A 16,212-nucleotide genomic window follows, 5' to 3' on the forward strand; every position below is an offset into this window, starting at 1 on the left:
TCCCTTTAAGGATTGGCCTGCACAGCACCACATAGTCAGTTGGCACTGAGCGCATAATGCAACTCTCCTTTTTTCATAGGGAACAACCTTGATTCTACTCACATGCAACTTTGTGTTCTTGTATTTCTGACCTGACACTTTAAACTTTTTTACTCTACTGGTTGTTACTTATTGCTACACACTCTCTTTTAGTTACAAGTATATGGACACACTTGCAGTGTGGTTAAAAAAACCTGCCACCTGGTGTTTAGATTGATCATTAATAGTGATGAGCGAGTATGTTCTGTTAACCCTTTCGGCGAGTATGCTCTGGCCGAGCACCGAGTAGTTACAGCTGCTTGGTGATATGGGTGAATCACTCCCGTGTGCATGATTTGCGACTGTTTGACTGCTTTAGTACATGTAAGGAATGTCTATTTCTTACACATTCCTCACATGTATTAAAGTTGTCAAACAGTCGCAAATCATGCACACGGGAGCGATTCAACCATAACACCGAGCAGCTGTAAATACTCGGTGCTCAGCCCGAGCATACTCGCCGAAAGGGTTGACAGAACATACTCGCTCATCACTAATCATTAACTGTTAATTGATTGTCAGTGGCCGCCCGGATTTGTACCTAGATCTAGTGACTTACAAATCTGTGCTGCTTCTAGCCACGTTATGGCTGCACTTTGTATTCGTGCCCCTCAAAAATGACTGTTTAATATACTTTGTTTTGCAATTTCTCACCATTTTTAAAAAGGTTTTCTTTGCTCCTGAAACACAAAATGAGATCTACAAATGTAAAAACATAACTGAAAAAAATGTCCCTCCCATATTAAATCATCTTGCTTACAGCATTGGTGATCCAGTGGTCCATGTCATAAGGGTGTGTCTTTCAGACAGTCATTGGCCTTAACAGTATGTGTGGCTTAGATTCAAACACATGCATAAACAGAAACAGCTGTGTAGGTGTAACATTCCTGGCGGCGTGCTGGCATGGCTTACCACCTCCCACCATGCAAGACCACCATCTTACCTATCAGTCCAGGCTGCACACTTTGCTCCAGTACCTGCTGTGTGCATGTCTCTTGTCTGATTGCTTAGGGCGGCGGCGCGGTTACTGCCTGTTTCTTATAGTTACTGTGTGCACAGTCCTAATGCGTCCCCAACCTATTGCTGTGTGTTACTGGATACTTAAACCCCCTCCACCCAGTAGGAGGTACCTGAACAACACTTTCTTTCAGTGTGTTCTGTGCAACTGATTTGCCAGGTCCTGTTCCGTATCTTGTCTGTTTCCGCCACCCTGGGGGCTGTATACCCAGGCCTGTTACCTGTATCTGTGACTTCTAGTCTGTTCCGCCACCCTGGGGGCTGAATACCCCGGCCTATTACCTGTATCCGTGACTTCTAGTCTGTTTCTGCCACCCTGGGGGCTGAGTTCCCAGGCTTGTTCCTGTATCTTGTTCCTGTCTGAACAGTGTCCTAGCCCGTTACTTGTTTGTCTCTATGTTCGTATCTTCCCTTTTCCTGCAGTGTCTGAACCTGCACCTAACTCCAACTCGTTGTCTCTGTACTTCTGTTTGTGAGTTTAGTGTTCACTCGCTACTTCATTGTAAGTACCTTGTGTGTATCTGCTCTGCTTGTCCACCGCACTTGCGGGTTTTGCTCTGCTCTGCTTGCCTACTGCACCTGCGGGTTTTGCTCTGCTTGTCTACCCCAGTTGCGGGTTTTGCTCTGCTCTGCTTGTCTACCGCACTTGCGGGTTTTGCTCTGCTCTGCTTGTCTACCGCACTTGCGGGTTTTACTCTGCTCTGCTTGTTTGCCCCACTTGCGGGTTTTGCTCTGCTCTGCTTGTCTACCGCACCTGCGGGTTTTGCTCTGCTCTGCTTGTCTACCGCACCTGCGGGTTTTGCTCTGCTCTGCTTGTCTACCGCACCTGCGGGTTTTGCTCTGTTCTGCTTGTCTACCGCACCTGAGGGTTTTGCTCTGCTCTGCTTGTCTGCCACACTTGCGGGTTTTGCTCTGCTCTGCTTGTCTACCGCACCTGCGGGTTTTGCTCTGCTCTGCTTGTCTACCGCACCTGAGGGTTTTGCTCTGCTCTGCTTGTCTACCGCACCTGCGGGTTTTGCTCTGCTCTGCTTGTCTACCGCACCTGAGGGTTTTGCTCTGCTCTGCTTGTCTACCGCACTTGCGGGTTTTGCTCTGCTCTGCTTGTCTACCGCACCTGCGGGTTTTGCTCTGCTCTGCTTGTCTACCGCACCTGCGGGTTTTGCTCTGCTCTTCTTGTCTATCGCACCTGCGGGTTTTGCTCTGCTCTGTTTGTCTACCGCACCTGCGGGTTTTGCTCTGCTCTGCTTGTCTACCGCACCTGCGGGTTTTGCTCTGCTCTGCTTGTCTACCGCACCTGCGGATTTTGCTCTGCTCTGCTTGTCTACCGCACCTGCGGGTTTTGCTCTGCTCTGCTTGTCTACAGCACCTGTGGGTTTTGCTCTGCTCTGCTTGTCTACCGCACCTGCGGGTTTTGCTCTGCTCTGCTTGTCTACCGCACCTGCGGGTTTTGCTCTGCTCTGCTTGTCAACCGCACCTGCGGCTCTGTTCCTGTATCCCAGTCTGTACTGGTCCCTATCTTGCCTGTGTTCCTACCTGCCAGTGCCCACCTGTCTGCATACCAGCCGTGCCTGCCAGTACCCACCTGTCTGCATTCCAGCCGTGCCTGCCAGTACCCACCTGTTTGTATGCCAGCCTAACCTGCCTGTTCCTGCATTCCCCGGTGTGGGTCAACAGCTGTGACCGGGGTATGACCTGGAGTAGCACCTGGTCCCTCTGCTCAGTTCCTCCCTGGTTCACGGAGTCGACTGAGCCGCCGTGCGACCTTGGTCGGAACGGGTTGATACTTAGTTAATCCCCTCCAGGCACTCCTCGGTTCATGGTACAGTGGGATCACTGACCACGCTCACGCCAGTCAGTCCGGGCGTCTGCGTAACAGTTTGCTCAGGCCATGGTCCCCGTTGAGTCCCACGGCTCTTCGCTCTCGGAGACATTTGAATCCTTGTCTGGCGAATACGTGCACCAAGAAAAAAATTTTTTCTCAAGCTGAGGTCCAGGCGATTTACGCACCAGCCCAAATGGAGCTATCAGCACTCTTTCCTGCGGATCCACCACGGTACTATGGGGATCCAAAACAAAGCCGTGCGTTTGTGGAGCAATGCATGCTGCATTTCAAATTCTATGCTCACTATTTTCCCACTGATCGGGTTAAAGTAGCATTTCTGATGTTCTACTTAGCTTGTGATGCCTTGAATTGGATCACTCCTCTATGGGAAGCATGGGATCCTATCGTCTTTGACCTGCAGGCCTTCCTGGTGGCCTTTCTAATGGTCTTCGATGACCCTAACCCTGAGGCTTCTGCTAAAGCTTCCCTTCCCAATATCCTGGAGCAGTCCCGATGGGTGATGCGTGTAGGTAGCCCACCCGCTCTCCAGCCTAAAGAGACTGCTGCCCACACAGAAACCACACAGGATGACAATGCTCCACAGAATACTTCTCTTCCCAACCTCAAGAGGCAGTCCAGCCATTCAAGGCGTAGAGGTAAACCGTCACGCCAGGTTCTGTCCTCCCAAAGACCTCCTGTTCCCCAGCCTGTAGAGGCAGCTATCCTCAGAGATCCATGAAGGATGACCATGTTCGTCAGGCAAAGCAGAGGCCGGAACTCAGTCACAAAATCAAATTGCTGTCCCGCTGCGGTTGTTTGGGACCCCCTGACGGTCTTTGTCCAGCGAAGGTTGGAGAATCTCAAGACATTAGGCCTGTAGGAGAGGCTGCCCTTGGCATTAGTGTTTCCTCTCCACAGATGTCCATGACTGTCTCCGTGGCAAGTGAAGGCCTCGGATTAACCGGAAGTTTCGGGCTTAAAGCCTTGAAGAGTCGGTGTCTGATTCCCGTCCGACAACTCAAGAATCCAGTTTGGGCATTGTCAGTGGAAGGACGAGCCCTACTCAGAAACGGTCAAAATATGTCTGTGCAAATTAAGCTCCAGATTGGAGCATTACACATGAAGAAGTTCACATTCCAGGTGCTGTCTGGTTTACCCACAGGTCGTCCAGAGCCGAGAGATCTAGTGCCCGCTCAGGTCTGGAGATCCTGTATGGTGTTTCCTGGGGGATTGCTGAGGTACAAGGGGTGTCCAGTCCCCATATCTTCAGGACAGTCAGCAGTGTCTTCTTCTTCACCAGATCTGCTAGTCGCTGACTCGCTGTGCGCTGAAGTCTCCGAAGGAAGGGAAGCGGAGGCATTGTCCCCACACAGTGTCGACGATTGTACCAATGATCTCGCTTTAGGCACCGCCCCGCCTCGCAGACGTGTCATCTCAGAAACCAGACTGAAGTTGGTCCCTAAGCAGGGATCCTCCATCTCTAACAAATCTGGCAATAAGTCCATCAAGGCGGTGGCTACCTCCAAGTCCCTGCACCCCTTCAACCAGGCGGAGGACCTCCAGTTGCCTCCTTAATCCTCCGGGGTGCTATCTGATAACAAATGGAGAGAGACTTTTCTGCACCCTGTACCTGGTACTTCGCCCACTTCATCCAGTAAGCTTGGCAAAGTGTACGTCAAGGTGGTGGTTACCCCCGAGTCTCTGCACCCTTCCAACCCGGTGGAGGATCTCCAGTTGTCCCGTGAATCCTTTGGGGTGCTACCCGATATTAACAAATGGAGAGAGACTTTCCTGTGTCTTGTTCCTGGTACTTCACTCACTTCATCTGTTGCTGAGGATGGCTCAATGGGAGTAAGCATCCTAGTCACCAAGATGGTGAGACCAGTTTCGTTCCCTCTAGAGGACAGAAGAGATAATCTTCTTGAAGAGAAGGGTCGGCCTCCAAATTCTCTGCAGAAAATCCTTGCAGGCTTGAAGAAGAGGGGGCGTAAAGGGGGGGTACTGTAACATCCCTGGCGGCATGCTGGCATGGCTTACCACCTCCCACCATGCAAGACCGCCATCTTACCTATCAGTCCAGGCTGCACACTTTGCTCTAGTACCTGCTGTGTGCATGTCTCTTGTATGATTGCTTAGGGCGGCGGCGCGGTTACTGCCTGTTTCTTATAGTTACTGTGTGTACAGTCCTAATGCGTCCCCAGCCTATTGCTGTGAGTCACTGGATACTTAAACCCCCTCCACCCAGTAGGAGGTGCCTGTGCAACTGATTTGCCAGGTCCTGTTCCGTATCTTGTCTGTTTCCGCCACCCTGGGGGCTGTATACCCAGGCCTGTTACCTGTATCTGTGACTTCTAGTCTGTACCGCCACCCTGGGGGCTGTATACCCAGGCCGTTACCTGTGTCCTTGACTTCTAGACTGTTTCTGCCACCCTGGGGGCTGAGTTCCCAGGCTCGTTCCTGTATCTTGTTCCTGGTTCAGTTCCTGTCTGTACAGTGTCCTAGCCCGTTACTTGTTTGTCTCTATGTTCGTATCTTCCCTTTTCCTGCAGTGTCTGAACCTGCACCTAACTCCAACTCGTTGTCTCTGTACTTCTGTTTGTGAGTTTAGTGTCCACTCGCTACTTCATTGTAAGTACCTTGTGTGTATCTGCTCTGCTTGTCTACCGGACTTGCGAGTTTTGCTCAGCTCTGCTTGTCTACCGCACTTGCGAGTTTTGCTCTGCTCTACTTGTCTACCTCACCTGCGGGTTTTGCTCTGCTCTGCTTGTCTACCGCAGTTGCTGGTTTTGCTCTGCTCTGCTTGTCTACCGCACTTGCGGGTTTTGCTCTGCTCTGCTTGTTTACCGCACTTGCGAGTTTTGCTCCGCTCTGCTTGTCTACCGCACTTGCGGGTTTTGCTCTGCTCTGCTTGTCTACCGCACCTGCGGGTTTTGCTCTGCTCTGCTTGTCTACCGCACCTGCGGGTTTTGCTCTGCTCTGCTTGTCTACCGCACCTGCGGGTTTTGCTCTGCTCTGCTTGTCTACCGCACCTGCGGGTTTTGCTCTGCTCTGCTTGTCTACCGCACCTGCGGGTTTTGCTCAGCTTTGCTTGTCTACCGAACCTGCGGTTTTGCTCTGCTCTGCTTGTCTACCGCACCTGCGAGTTTTGCTCTGCTCTGCTTGTCTACTGCACTTGCGGGTTTTGCTCTGCTGTGCCTGTCTACCGCACTTGCGGGTTTTGCTCTGCTCTGCTTGTCTACCGCACTTGGGGTTTTTGCTCTGCTCTGCTTGTCTACCGCACTTGCGGGTTTTGCTCTGCTCTGCTTGTCTACCGCACCTGTGGGTTTTGCTCTGCTCTGTTTGTCTACCGCACCTGCGGGTTTTGCTCTGCTCTGCTTGTCTATCGCACTTGCGGGTTTTGCTCTGCTCTGTTTGTCTACCGCACCTGCGGGTTTTGCTCTGCTCTGCTTGTCTACCGCACCTGCGGGTTTTGCTCTGCTCTACTTGTCTACCGCACCTGCGGGTTTTGCTCTGCTCTGCTTGTCTACCTCACATGTGGGTTTTTCTCTGCTCTGCTTGTCTACCGCACCTGCGGGTTTTGCTCTGCTCTGCTTGTCTACCGCACATGTGGGTTTTTCTCTGCTCTGCTTGTCTACCGCACCTGCGGGTTTTGCTCTGCTCTGCTTGTCTACTGCACATGCGGGTTTTTCTCTGCTCTGCTTGTCTACCGCACCTGCGGGTTTTGCTCTGCTCTGCTTGTCTACCGCACCTGCGGGTTTTGCTCTGCTCTGCTTGTCTACCGCACCTGCGGCTCTGTTCCTGTATTCCAGTCTGTACTGGTCCCTATCTTGCCTGCGTTCCTACCTGCCAGTACCCACCTGTCTGCATACCAGCCGTGCCTGCCAGTACCCACCTGTCTGTATACCAGCCGTGCCTGCCAGTACCCACCTGTCTGCATACCAGCCGGGCCTGCCAGTACCCACCTGTTTGTATGCCAGCCTAACCTGCCTGTTCCTGCATTCCCCGGTGTGGGTTAACAGCTGTGACTGGAGTCTGACCTGGAGTAGCACCTGGTCCCTCTGCTCGGTTCCTCCCTGGTTCACGGAGTCGACTGAGCCGCCGTGCGACCTTGGTCGGACCGAATTCATACTTAGTCACGCTCCTCCAGGCACTCCTCGGTTCATGGTCCAGTGGGATCACTAACCACGCTCACGCCAGTCAGTCCGGGCGTGTGCGTAACAGTAGGAGGCTTAAAACTGGGTGATGAACAGACAAACTCTACCACTTCCTTATTGTAACACTCTGCTACAAAGGTGAGGTTGTGGAAGACAGTCTCATGTCACAGGTCATAAACCATGGCAAGATGGAGCATGGCAACAAGGCACAAGGTAGTTATATTGTCCCTCACAAATATTTCAAAGCAGATTGGGTTTTCAAAACGTGGTGTTCAAGCTTTTTTGTGGAATCACCAAGAAATGGGCAACATTGAGGACTGTAAACTCAGTGGTCGACCAAAAAACTTAGTGCAGCAGATGAAAAACGCATCATGTTTACTTCACTTCCAAGTTAGAAGATGCCCAACAGTGCCATCAGATCAGAACTGGCAGCAACTGGTGGGACCCAGCTACAATCACCTCCGGTTCGGAGAAGTCTTGACAGAAATTGTATTAATAGATGAATTGTGGAAAAAAACAATACTTTTGATATAGAGGGGAAGCGACTCAACTATGCACCAAAACAAAAGGAACTAGGTTGTAGAAAAATGGCAGCTGGGGCTCTGTACCAATGTGTAAAAATTTGGAGAGTGGTACAATGACGAGTGCCTGCAGGTAACAGTGTCACCCGGTAGAAGGTCCTTGATTTCAGCAAATGGAGTTGGCGATTTGGTAGGATTAATGGTGTCCTTAATGCTGAGAAATACTGGAAGATACTTATCCATCCTGTAATACCATCAGGGAGGCGTCTGATTGGCTCCAAATATATTCTGCACCAGTACAACGACCCCAAACATACAGCCAATATCACTAAGAACTGTCTTCAGCGTAAAGATCAAAGAGTCCTGGAAGTGATCCACCGAGCCATGATCTGAACATCATTGAGTCTGTCTGGGATTATATGAAGAGACAGAAGAATTTGCACAAAAGCGACATCCACAGAAGATCTGAGGATAGTTCTCCAAGATGTTTAGAACAACCTCCCTGCTGAGTTCCTTCAAAAACTGTGTACAAGTGACTAGTTCCTAGAAAAAAATATGCTGTTTTAAAGACAAAGGGCGGTCACCCTAAATATTGATGTGATTTAGATTTTTCTTTTGTTCGTTCACTTTGCATTTTAATTAATAAAAATAAACTATTAACACTTCTATTTCTGAAAGCATTCTTACTTTGCAGCATTTTTTCACTCCTGCCTAAACGTTTGCACAATATACAGAGAGGCTCTCTCGGATTCTCAGACTTTGTGACCTCTCGCACAGTAATGTACATTAGCAGTAGATTTCATAGTTTTACTGCAGTTTTTTCTTAAAAAATGTTATGTTTTCTAACCACATTCGATATCGCTGAGTGAACCTGTCGCACATAAACCACCTCCCTTCACTTTTACGTGGGTTTGTGTGTGAGTTGTACATTTCTTATTTGTAATCAGGGATACAATGTTCCAGCTGGTGCCATAAACCTTTAACATATTAAGCCTAAATTCTTCATTTTCCATATTGTGTTCCTTTTTTGTCCCGTGCCTTCAGGACCTGTGGGATTTCTCAATCCAAGCTTGGACAGTTCACAAAAGGAGGCTGTTGTTTTCTCCCTCAATCAGAGAGAAGTTGCTGTTATTCACGGACCCCCTGGTACCGGCAAGACAACTACTGTGGTGGAAATTATCTTGCAAGCTGTGAAGCAAGGACTGAAGGTGAGCAGGACGCTGTCACTGCAGTTATCAGGACATTGCTTTCTGGGTTGTCCACAGATTTCCAGCACTTTCCCTTAGGACACCTGCGGTGGAGAAATGACCACCGCTGACAGGATTGTTTGTTGGAACCTCAGTCATAGACAATGACTTAGCCTTGTAATTGTATTTTCTCACTAAAGAGCCAGTGCTCTTTTAGTTGACTGCATGACTTAACGTATTGTCTGGGCCTCAAGTGCAGCCCTTGATCTGTCAGAGAGCGGCTCAATCCAGCTAACCAAGGACATAACATGACCTGTAGTCCTATGTAAGCTGCAGCCCCCAAGAAATGTTAGTGTGACTCAGAAGTCAACCTGAGAGCCGATACTTGCTGACCGGTCCAAGGGCAGCAGGAATCAGACACTGGTCCAATCTCTTCAGCCAGGTAAGTTTTGCTCTGAATAGCGGCGGCGTTGCTGGCCGGGGACCATTTGGCTTGGGTGACTAGTCCAAGAGGTATGTCCCTGCCCTGCTCTTCCTGAAGAGACACCTACCAGTCTCGGGGTGTGAGAAGAAGCAGTCAAGGACTGGCCTCTTTGACTAGTCACCCATACCGCATAGTCCCTTGTCAGTTTTATATGTACATTTTTTTTCATTAGTGGATTGGCCAATATATCTTATATCGTATCTTCTATTCTAATATATATATATATATATATATATATATATATATATATATATATATATATATATATATATATATATATATACAGTACAGACCAAACGTTTGGACACACCTTCTCATTTAAAGATTCTTCTGTATTTTCATGACTTTGAAAATTGTACATTCACACTGAAGGCATCAAAACTATGAATTAACACATGTGGAATTATATACTTAACAAAAAAGTGTGAAACAACTGAAAATATGTCTTATATTCTAGGTTCTTCAAAGTAGCCACATTTTACTTTGATGACTGCTTTGCACACTCTTGGCATTCTCTTGATGAGCTTCAAGAGGTAGTCACCGGAAATGGTTTTCACTTCACAGGTGTGCCCTGTCAGGTTTAATAAGTGGGATTTCTTGCCTTATAAATGGGGTTGGGGCCATCAGTTGTGTTGTGCTGAAGTCTGGTGGATACACAGCTGATAGTCCTACTGAATAGACTGTTAGAATTTGTATTATGGCAAGAAAAAAGCAGCTAAGTAAAGAAAAACGAGTGGCCATCATTACTTTAAGAAATGAAGGTCAGTCAGTCCGAAAAATTGGGCAAACTTTGAAAGTGTCCCCAAGTGCAGTTGCAAAAACCATCAAGCGCTACAAAGAAACTGGCTCACATGAGGACCGCCCCAGGAAAGGAAGACCAAGAGTCACCTCTGCTTCTGAGGATACGTTTATCTGAGTCACCAGCCTCAGAAATCGCAGGTTAACAGCAACTCAGATTAGAGACCAGGTCAATGCCACACAGAGTTCTAGCAGCAGACACATCTGTACAACAACTGTTAAGAGGAGACTTTGTGCAGCAGGCCTTCATGGTAAAATAGCTGCTAGGAAACCACTGCTAAGGACAGGCAACAAGCAGAAGAGACTTGTTTGAGCTAGAGAACACAAGGAATGGACATTAGACCAGTGGAAATCTGTGCTTTGGTCTGATGAGTCCAAATTTGAGATCTTTGGTTCCAACCACCGTGTCTTTGTGCGACGCAGAAAAGGTGAACGGATGGACTCTACATGCCTGGTTCCCACCGTGAAGCATGGAGGAGGAGGTGTGATGGTGTGGGGGTGCTTTGCTGGTGACACTGTTGGGGATTTATTCAAAATTGAAGGCATACTGAACCAGCATGACTACCACAGCATCTTGCAGCGGCATGCTATTCCATCCGGTTTGCGTTTAGTTGGACCATCATTTATTTTTCAACAGTACAATGACCCCAAACACACCTCCAGGCTGTGTAAGGGCTATTTGACCAAGAAGGAGAGTGATGGGGGTGCTACGCCAGATGACCTGGCCTCCACATTCACCAGACCTGAACCCAATCGAGATGGTTTGGGGTGAGCTGGACCGCAGAGTGAAGGCAAAAGGGCCAACAAGTGCTAAGCATCTCTGGGAACTCCTTCAAGACCATTTCCGGTGACTACCTCTTGAAGCTCATCAAGAGAATGCCAAGAGTGTGCAAAGCAGTCATCAAAGCAAAAGGTGGCTACTTTGAAGAACCTAGAATATAAGACATATTTTCAGTTGTTTCACACTTTTTTGTTAACTATATAATTCCACATGTGTTAATTCATAGTTTTGATGCCTTCAGTGTGAATGTACAATTTTCATAGTCATGAAAATACAGAAAAATCTTTAAATGAGAAGGTGTGTCCAAACTTTTGGTCTGTACTGTATATATTAGATATATTCTAATATATTATATTTTCTATTCTATAAGGGATAATTTTCTGATTATTGGGGTTCGGACTGCTGAGACCCCCAAAATCCCTAAAATGAGGCCATCAAGTCCCCCCCCCCCCATTGTAACGAAGCAATAGTCAAGCGATCACACTCCATTTATTATCTGTGGGACTAGTGGAGATAGACAATTAATAAAGTATTGGTGCCTCATACAACCATCGCTCCAGACTCCTGAGCCTCGTTCTTGGAATTGGTGGGGGTCTCAGCAGTTGGATCCTCAGTGACCTGCAGTTTATCCTGTGAAGAGATAAGTTGTTGCGGTTGGCCAAAACCTTTCATTTATATTTTGTTTATGTATTTTTTTTGGAAAAAGCAGCCACACATGTACCGTGCTATTGTATGCAAAATATTACATCTGCTATAGTCTTCCATTATTATAAAACTAAGATACATTAGTGGAAACAGCAGCATATAACCATACACTACTGCCTGTAGGGATGTTCAACTTATGCCAACCTGATAGACACTGGCATGTTCTCCGTGTAGAAAACAATGAGTTACTTTACAAATACATTGATTTTTTTTTCATTGTTTTTACAGGGGTTAAAAAAAATTAAAAAAAATATATTTTTGGCATTTCTTCTTTGTTTCCAAGGTTCTTTGCTGCGCTCCATCTAATGTCGCTGTGGACAACCTGGTGGAGCGATTGTCTGTGTATAAAGAGAAGATCTTACGCCTCGGCCACCCGGCGAGACTTCTGGAATCCTTACAGCATCATTCCCTGGACGCGGTGTTGGCTCGGAGTGATAATGCACAGCTCGTCACTGACATCCGAAAAGATATTGACCTGACCTTTGTAAGTATAGTAAGAGGTTCTCGATTAAGTAGCCGCCCTAACCTCTGCGTCCATCACACTTTCTTCTATATATTTGTAGTAACGTTGTTTTATTCACTCATTATGGTCCATTAGAAAATATATATTTCTGAATATAATGAATATTTTTTTAATTAAAGGAGTTGCCCAATCTATAACAGATCCCATCGCGACAGGGTGTACCCAATCAGGATGATCATATTTTAGAATTTTATTTCCTATTTATTTGTAAATAAAAGTATATTGGTAAATGTAAAATATTCATAAAAGCTGAGTCCCTGTTATAGATTGGGCAGTCCCTTTAATTAAAAAAAATAAAATTATTGTAGCAGATGTTATATTTTCCTATGAATGTCCGACTCATAATATTTGATAATTCAGCACCTAGCTTGTCCTATTGGCAGGGCTGACATTTAAGATAACAACAATTTTCTTGAAGGACGTTACTCCAAAGAAAAAAGGTGAGTATATTAGATCATAAAAATTAACTTTTATTGAACAAAGTCATAATAAAAACATGATAAAACCCAGCAACTTCATAAAAAATGGCGGGTACCGTCAGTACATAGATGATGGATCACAAACACCACAGGAAAATGATGATAACTATGCCAATAATATATGGATAGGATGTGTGAACTGAGCGAAGTGGCTATATTGAACCAAAAGTAAGATTGCACTCAATGTGTAATATATAAATATGATTAGTAACAATAGTTCACTTCAATCTAACCGAGCCACATCCTACCAAAATATAACAATATAGGAAATATTAGCCACATCCCTTACTGCAATGTATTCCATATGTATATAGAATAGAATGTTCATTACCTGGTGAAAATAAAGATGTGAATCCACAGGACAACCCGACGCGCGTTTCGTCAACCTTCTTCAGGGTGCAACATTTAAGATGCCTGGGCTTGATACATTGCAGCGATCAGGGCCCCTTTTCGAGTCTAAACTCCATTTATTACCCTAATTTTTAGAATTCATGTGCTCCATATCTGCACATTATTATTGGCTGTTAAATATAACCATGTGTGTGCCATGTGGCTACTCCTAGATGGTGTTTGGCAGGTGACCCATAAGTGTAAAAAGTCCCGTACAAATTTACATTAAGGACAGCCAAACCCACCAAGATCAGCAGGATCAGCTAACAGTCTAATGTTTATGGTGGTCTCCCAACTCTACTCCAAAAGATGATGGTGGGGAAGAGAAGGATCCAGACTGCTGAATCTCATTGTCCAATCTTTTTAAGGGTATGTGCACACGTTAAAGACGTTGCCCACTACTTGGACCTACCTTCTCATACCTCACGCTTGACCCCAATAAAATAAATACTCACATCCCATGCCAGCGCCGTCCCAGCGATGTCAGCAGTCGCAGTCCTGGAGCTCTCGTGCGGTTCTTGTGACACGTGATGCCCAGCGCCCAATCAGTCACTGGTGTCACTGTCTCTGCCTTCGGACAAATTGAACATGAAGAGGAAGTCAAGTCAGAGATCAGCTGCAGCCCGGATTTCCTCTTCATGTTCGATTCGACAGAAGGGGGGACAGTGACACCAACGCTGTTTGGGCACCTGGCTCACGCATCTTAACAACAGCACGGCAGCCCTGGGACCGCGAGTGTCGACAACGCTGGGACGGCGCCAGCCCCGGAGGTGAGTATAGGCTTTTTTTATTTTATCGGGGCCAAACATTTAGATCAAAAAGGGGTTATCCTACTAGTGGACAACCCCTTTAAGTATTTGGTGCAGAAATTTCTCCACCATTTCTGCATCTCTTGGCAGAAAAAACTGTGTGAAATACTCGTAGGTGCATTGTTGCCGCACATTTGATGCATTTTTTACATGGTTTTTGGTGCAGATTTTTCCCCTCTCATTAGTATAAGTGAAATATGTAGCAAAAACTTTGAAACATTACAAATAAGCAACATGTGCATGAGACTTCAGGATTCTCATTCACTTTACTGACACTGCAACCGGCATGGATTTTTATAGTGTGACCAAGTTAATAGTTAAAAAAAGAATAAAAATGGTAAAAAATAAAACATTATACTCACCTTCCGATGGCCCCCGGTCTTTTCTCCGGTGCGTCCGGTCTCTTGTACGGCTCGCGGTGGTGTAAAAGGACACGCGTGACCTGTCACATGACTAAATGACGTCATAGAAGGTCCTTTTACACCATCGTGAGCTGCCGGGGAGCCAGGACGCATCACAGAGAAGGCCGGGGGACATCGGAAGGTGAGTATAATGTATATTTTTTATTTTAAATTCTTTTTTTTTTTACAGGTACTATGGTACCTGGGTCTGGATGAGTCTCCTCTTCTCCAGGCCCGGGTACCATACGCCATTGAATCGCTTAATATCCGCATGTGCACATGTAGTCATGCGGATATTCAATGCAAGTCAATGGCAGCAATTACACTGCGTGTCCGCAAAATTAATGGACATGCTGCGTATTTTTCCACAATGATAATCTGCAGCGGAAATTTCCGCAGCATGTGCACAGCTCATGCGGATTATCATTGGGGACCATAGGGCACGTATTACCAAGCGATTTTTAAGCGTTTTCGCTTTGGAAATTCTGCGGCAAAAACGCTTGAAAAATGCATAGTGGACACACAGCCTAAGAGGAGAGGAGATAAGCGCCCACCCGAGGAGTCTACCAGTTGCTGTCTTGTGGGGGTCACAGGGGCACTTGGCCTTGTGTTCGGGGATGTCTCAGAGAACGAATATTTGGTCGACAGTTATTTAATGTTTATGGGGGTCCTAAGCCCCCTTTAATGCACGTACTGTCCATCAGCCCTGATTACATTTTAACATGTGATGCTCCGATGGTGACCTTGCAGGTAGATGCCGGATTAATGGAACTTTATTATTTTTTGCCAGATAATGAGAGGCACAAATATAAAACCCATTTTAGATGCATTTATATGAAACTCTGAGAGATTGAACATGATAATTCATATTAGATTTTCTTATCTTCCTTGCACTAAAAAGTCAAGCTGCTAAATACCAAAGAAATGCTGCAGTGCTAACATATAGCTGCAGAAGAGTGGTCCTTAAGGGGTTAAGAGCCTGTGGCTTCTGATTTGCCATCATATTCTCTTTAACAGTACAAATCATTTCCGTCATTTGATTTGATGATTTTTTTTTTCCTTTCATTTAAAAGGCAAAAATGAAGAAACTGCAGAACAGAGATGAAAAGAGCAACTTCAGAAGCGAGATCAGAGCCCTGAGAAAAGAGCTGAAGGAAAGGGAGGAGGCGGCCATGATGGAGACGCTGAAAAATGCCAATGTCATCCTGGCCACCACCACAGGTCAGTGCCACGCGGGTGGCCGAGGACAATCTGTTCTGCTTTAATCACATTTTCTGCTGTTTCTAGTCGACGTCTCACTGGTATCAACCCCCTTCAAGGCCTATGATTCATACAGTATGGTGCCAACGTTACAACTTTCCCCATGGATATAAATAGAGTGTGCTTCTGTGAGTCATCCTGGCATCCATAAAACTACTCTCTATGATAATGGCTTAAATAGCAATTCCTTACTATATTGCACAAACAAACAATAAATCTTCAAGAATGTTCTCACATTTAAAGAGAATCTGTCAGCGTGTTTTGTGTATGTAATCTGACAACATCATGATGTAGGGGCTGAGATTCTAATTCCAGAGATGTCTCACTTACTGAGCTGCTTGTTGTAGTTTCAATAAAGTCAATGTTTTATCAGCAGGAGATTATCACTACAGGACTAGTAGTCTCGTGCTATGTAGTCCTCCTCTGTGTAACCCCGCCCTTACCTCTGATTGGCAGATTTCATCTTATGCAAAGTATACACAGAATGCAGCCAATCACTGGTGTGGGCTGGGTTATACAGAGCTTCTCATTCAAAGCACTGCTAGATCTGCAACAGATAGAACAGGGATTTTATCAAAATGACATCAAGTAGCCCAGTAAGTGACACATCGCTGTAATCAGGATTTCTGTCTCTATGTTATGGTGCTCCCAGATGGTATAATAAAAACCTGGCGACAGATTCACCTTACGGGATGTAATATTGAGGCAAAACTGCAGCCTTTACATTCTGATGATTGCAATTGGGGTCTCAGAGGTGGGAGTACCAATGCTTACTGAGATCAAAATGAACACTTTAATGTACA

The 16,212-nt window shown here is 46.3% G+C and overlaps 1 protein-coding gene across 1 annotated transcript in view; it reads left to right on the forward strand.

Moving 5' to 3' along the window:
- IGHMBP2 (immunoglobulin mu DNA binding protein 2) overlaps positions 1 to 16,212 on the forward strand; it is a 90,730-nt gene that overhangs the window by 22,270 nt on the left and 52,248 nt on the right. The window contains exons 5-7 of the mRNA XM_073658042.1: positions 8,637 to 8,800; positions 11,831 to 12,031; positions 15,223 to 15,370. Of these exons, the coding sequence (XP_073514143.1) occupies positions 8,637 to 8,800; positions 11,831 to 12,031; positions 15,223 to 15,370 (513 nt within the window). The remainder of the gene's footprint in view (positions 1 to 8,636; positions 8,801 to 11,830; positions 12,032 to 15,222; positions 15,371 to 16,212) is intronic.

Source organism: Phyllobates terribilis, unplaced genomic scaffold (assembly GCF_046119375.1).
Source record: "Phyllobates terribilis strain yellow unplaced genomic scaffold, ASM4611937v1 Scaffold_13__5_contigs__length_258822181, whole genome shotgun sequence".
NCBI lineage: Eukaryota > Metazoa > Chordata > Amphibia > Anura > Dendrobatidae > Phyllobates > Phyllobates terribilis.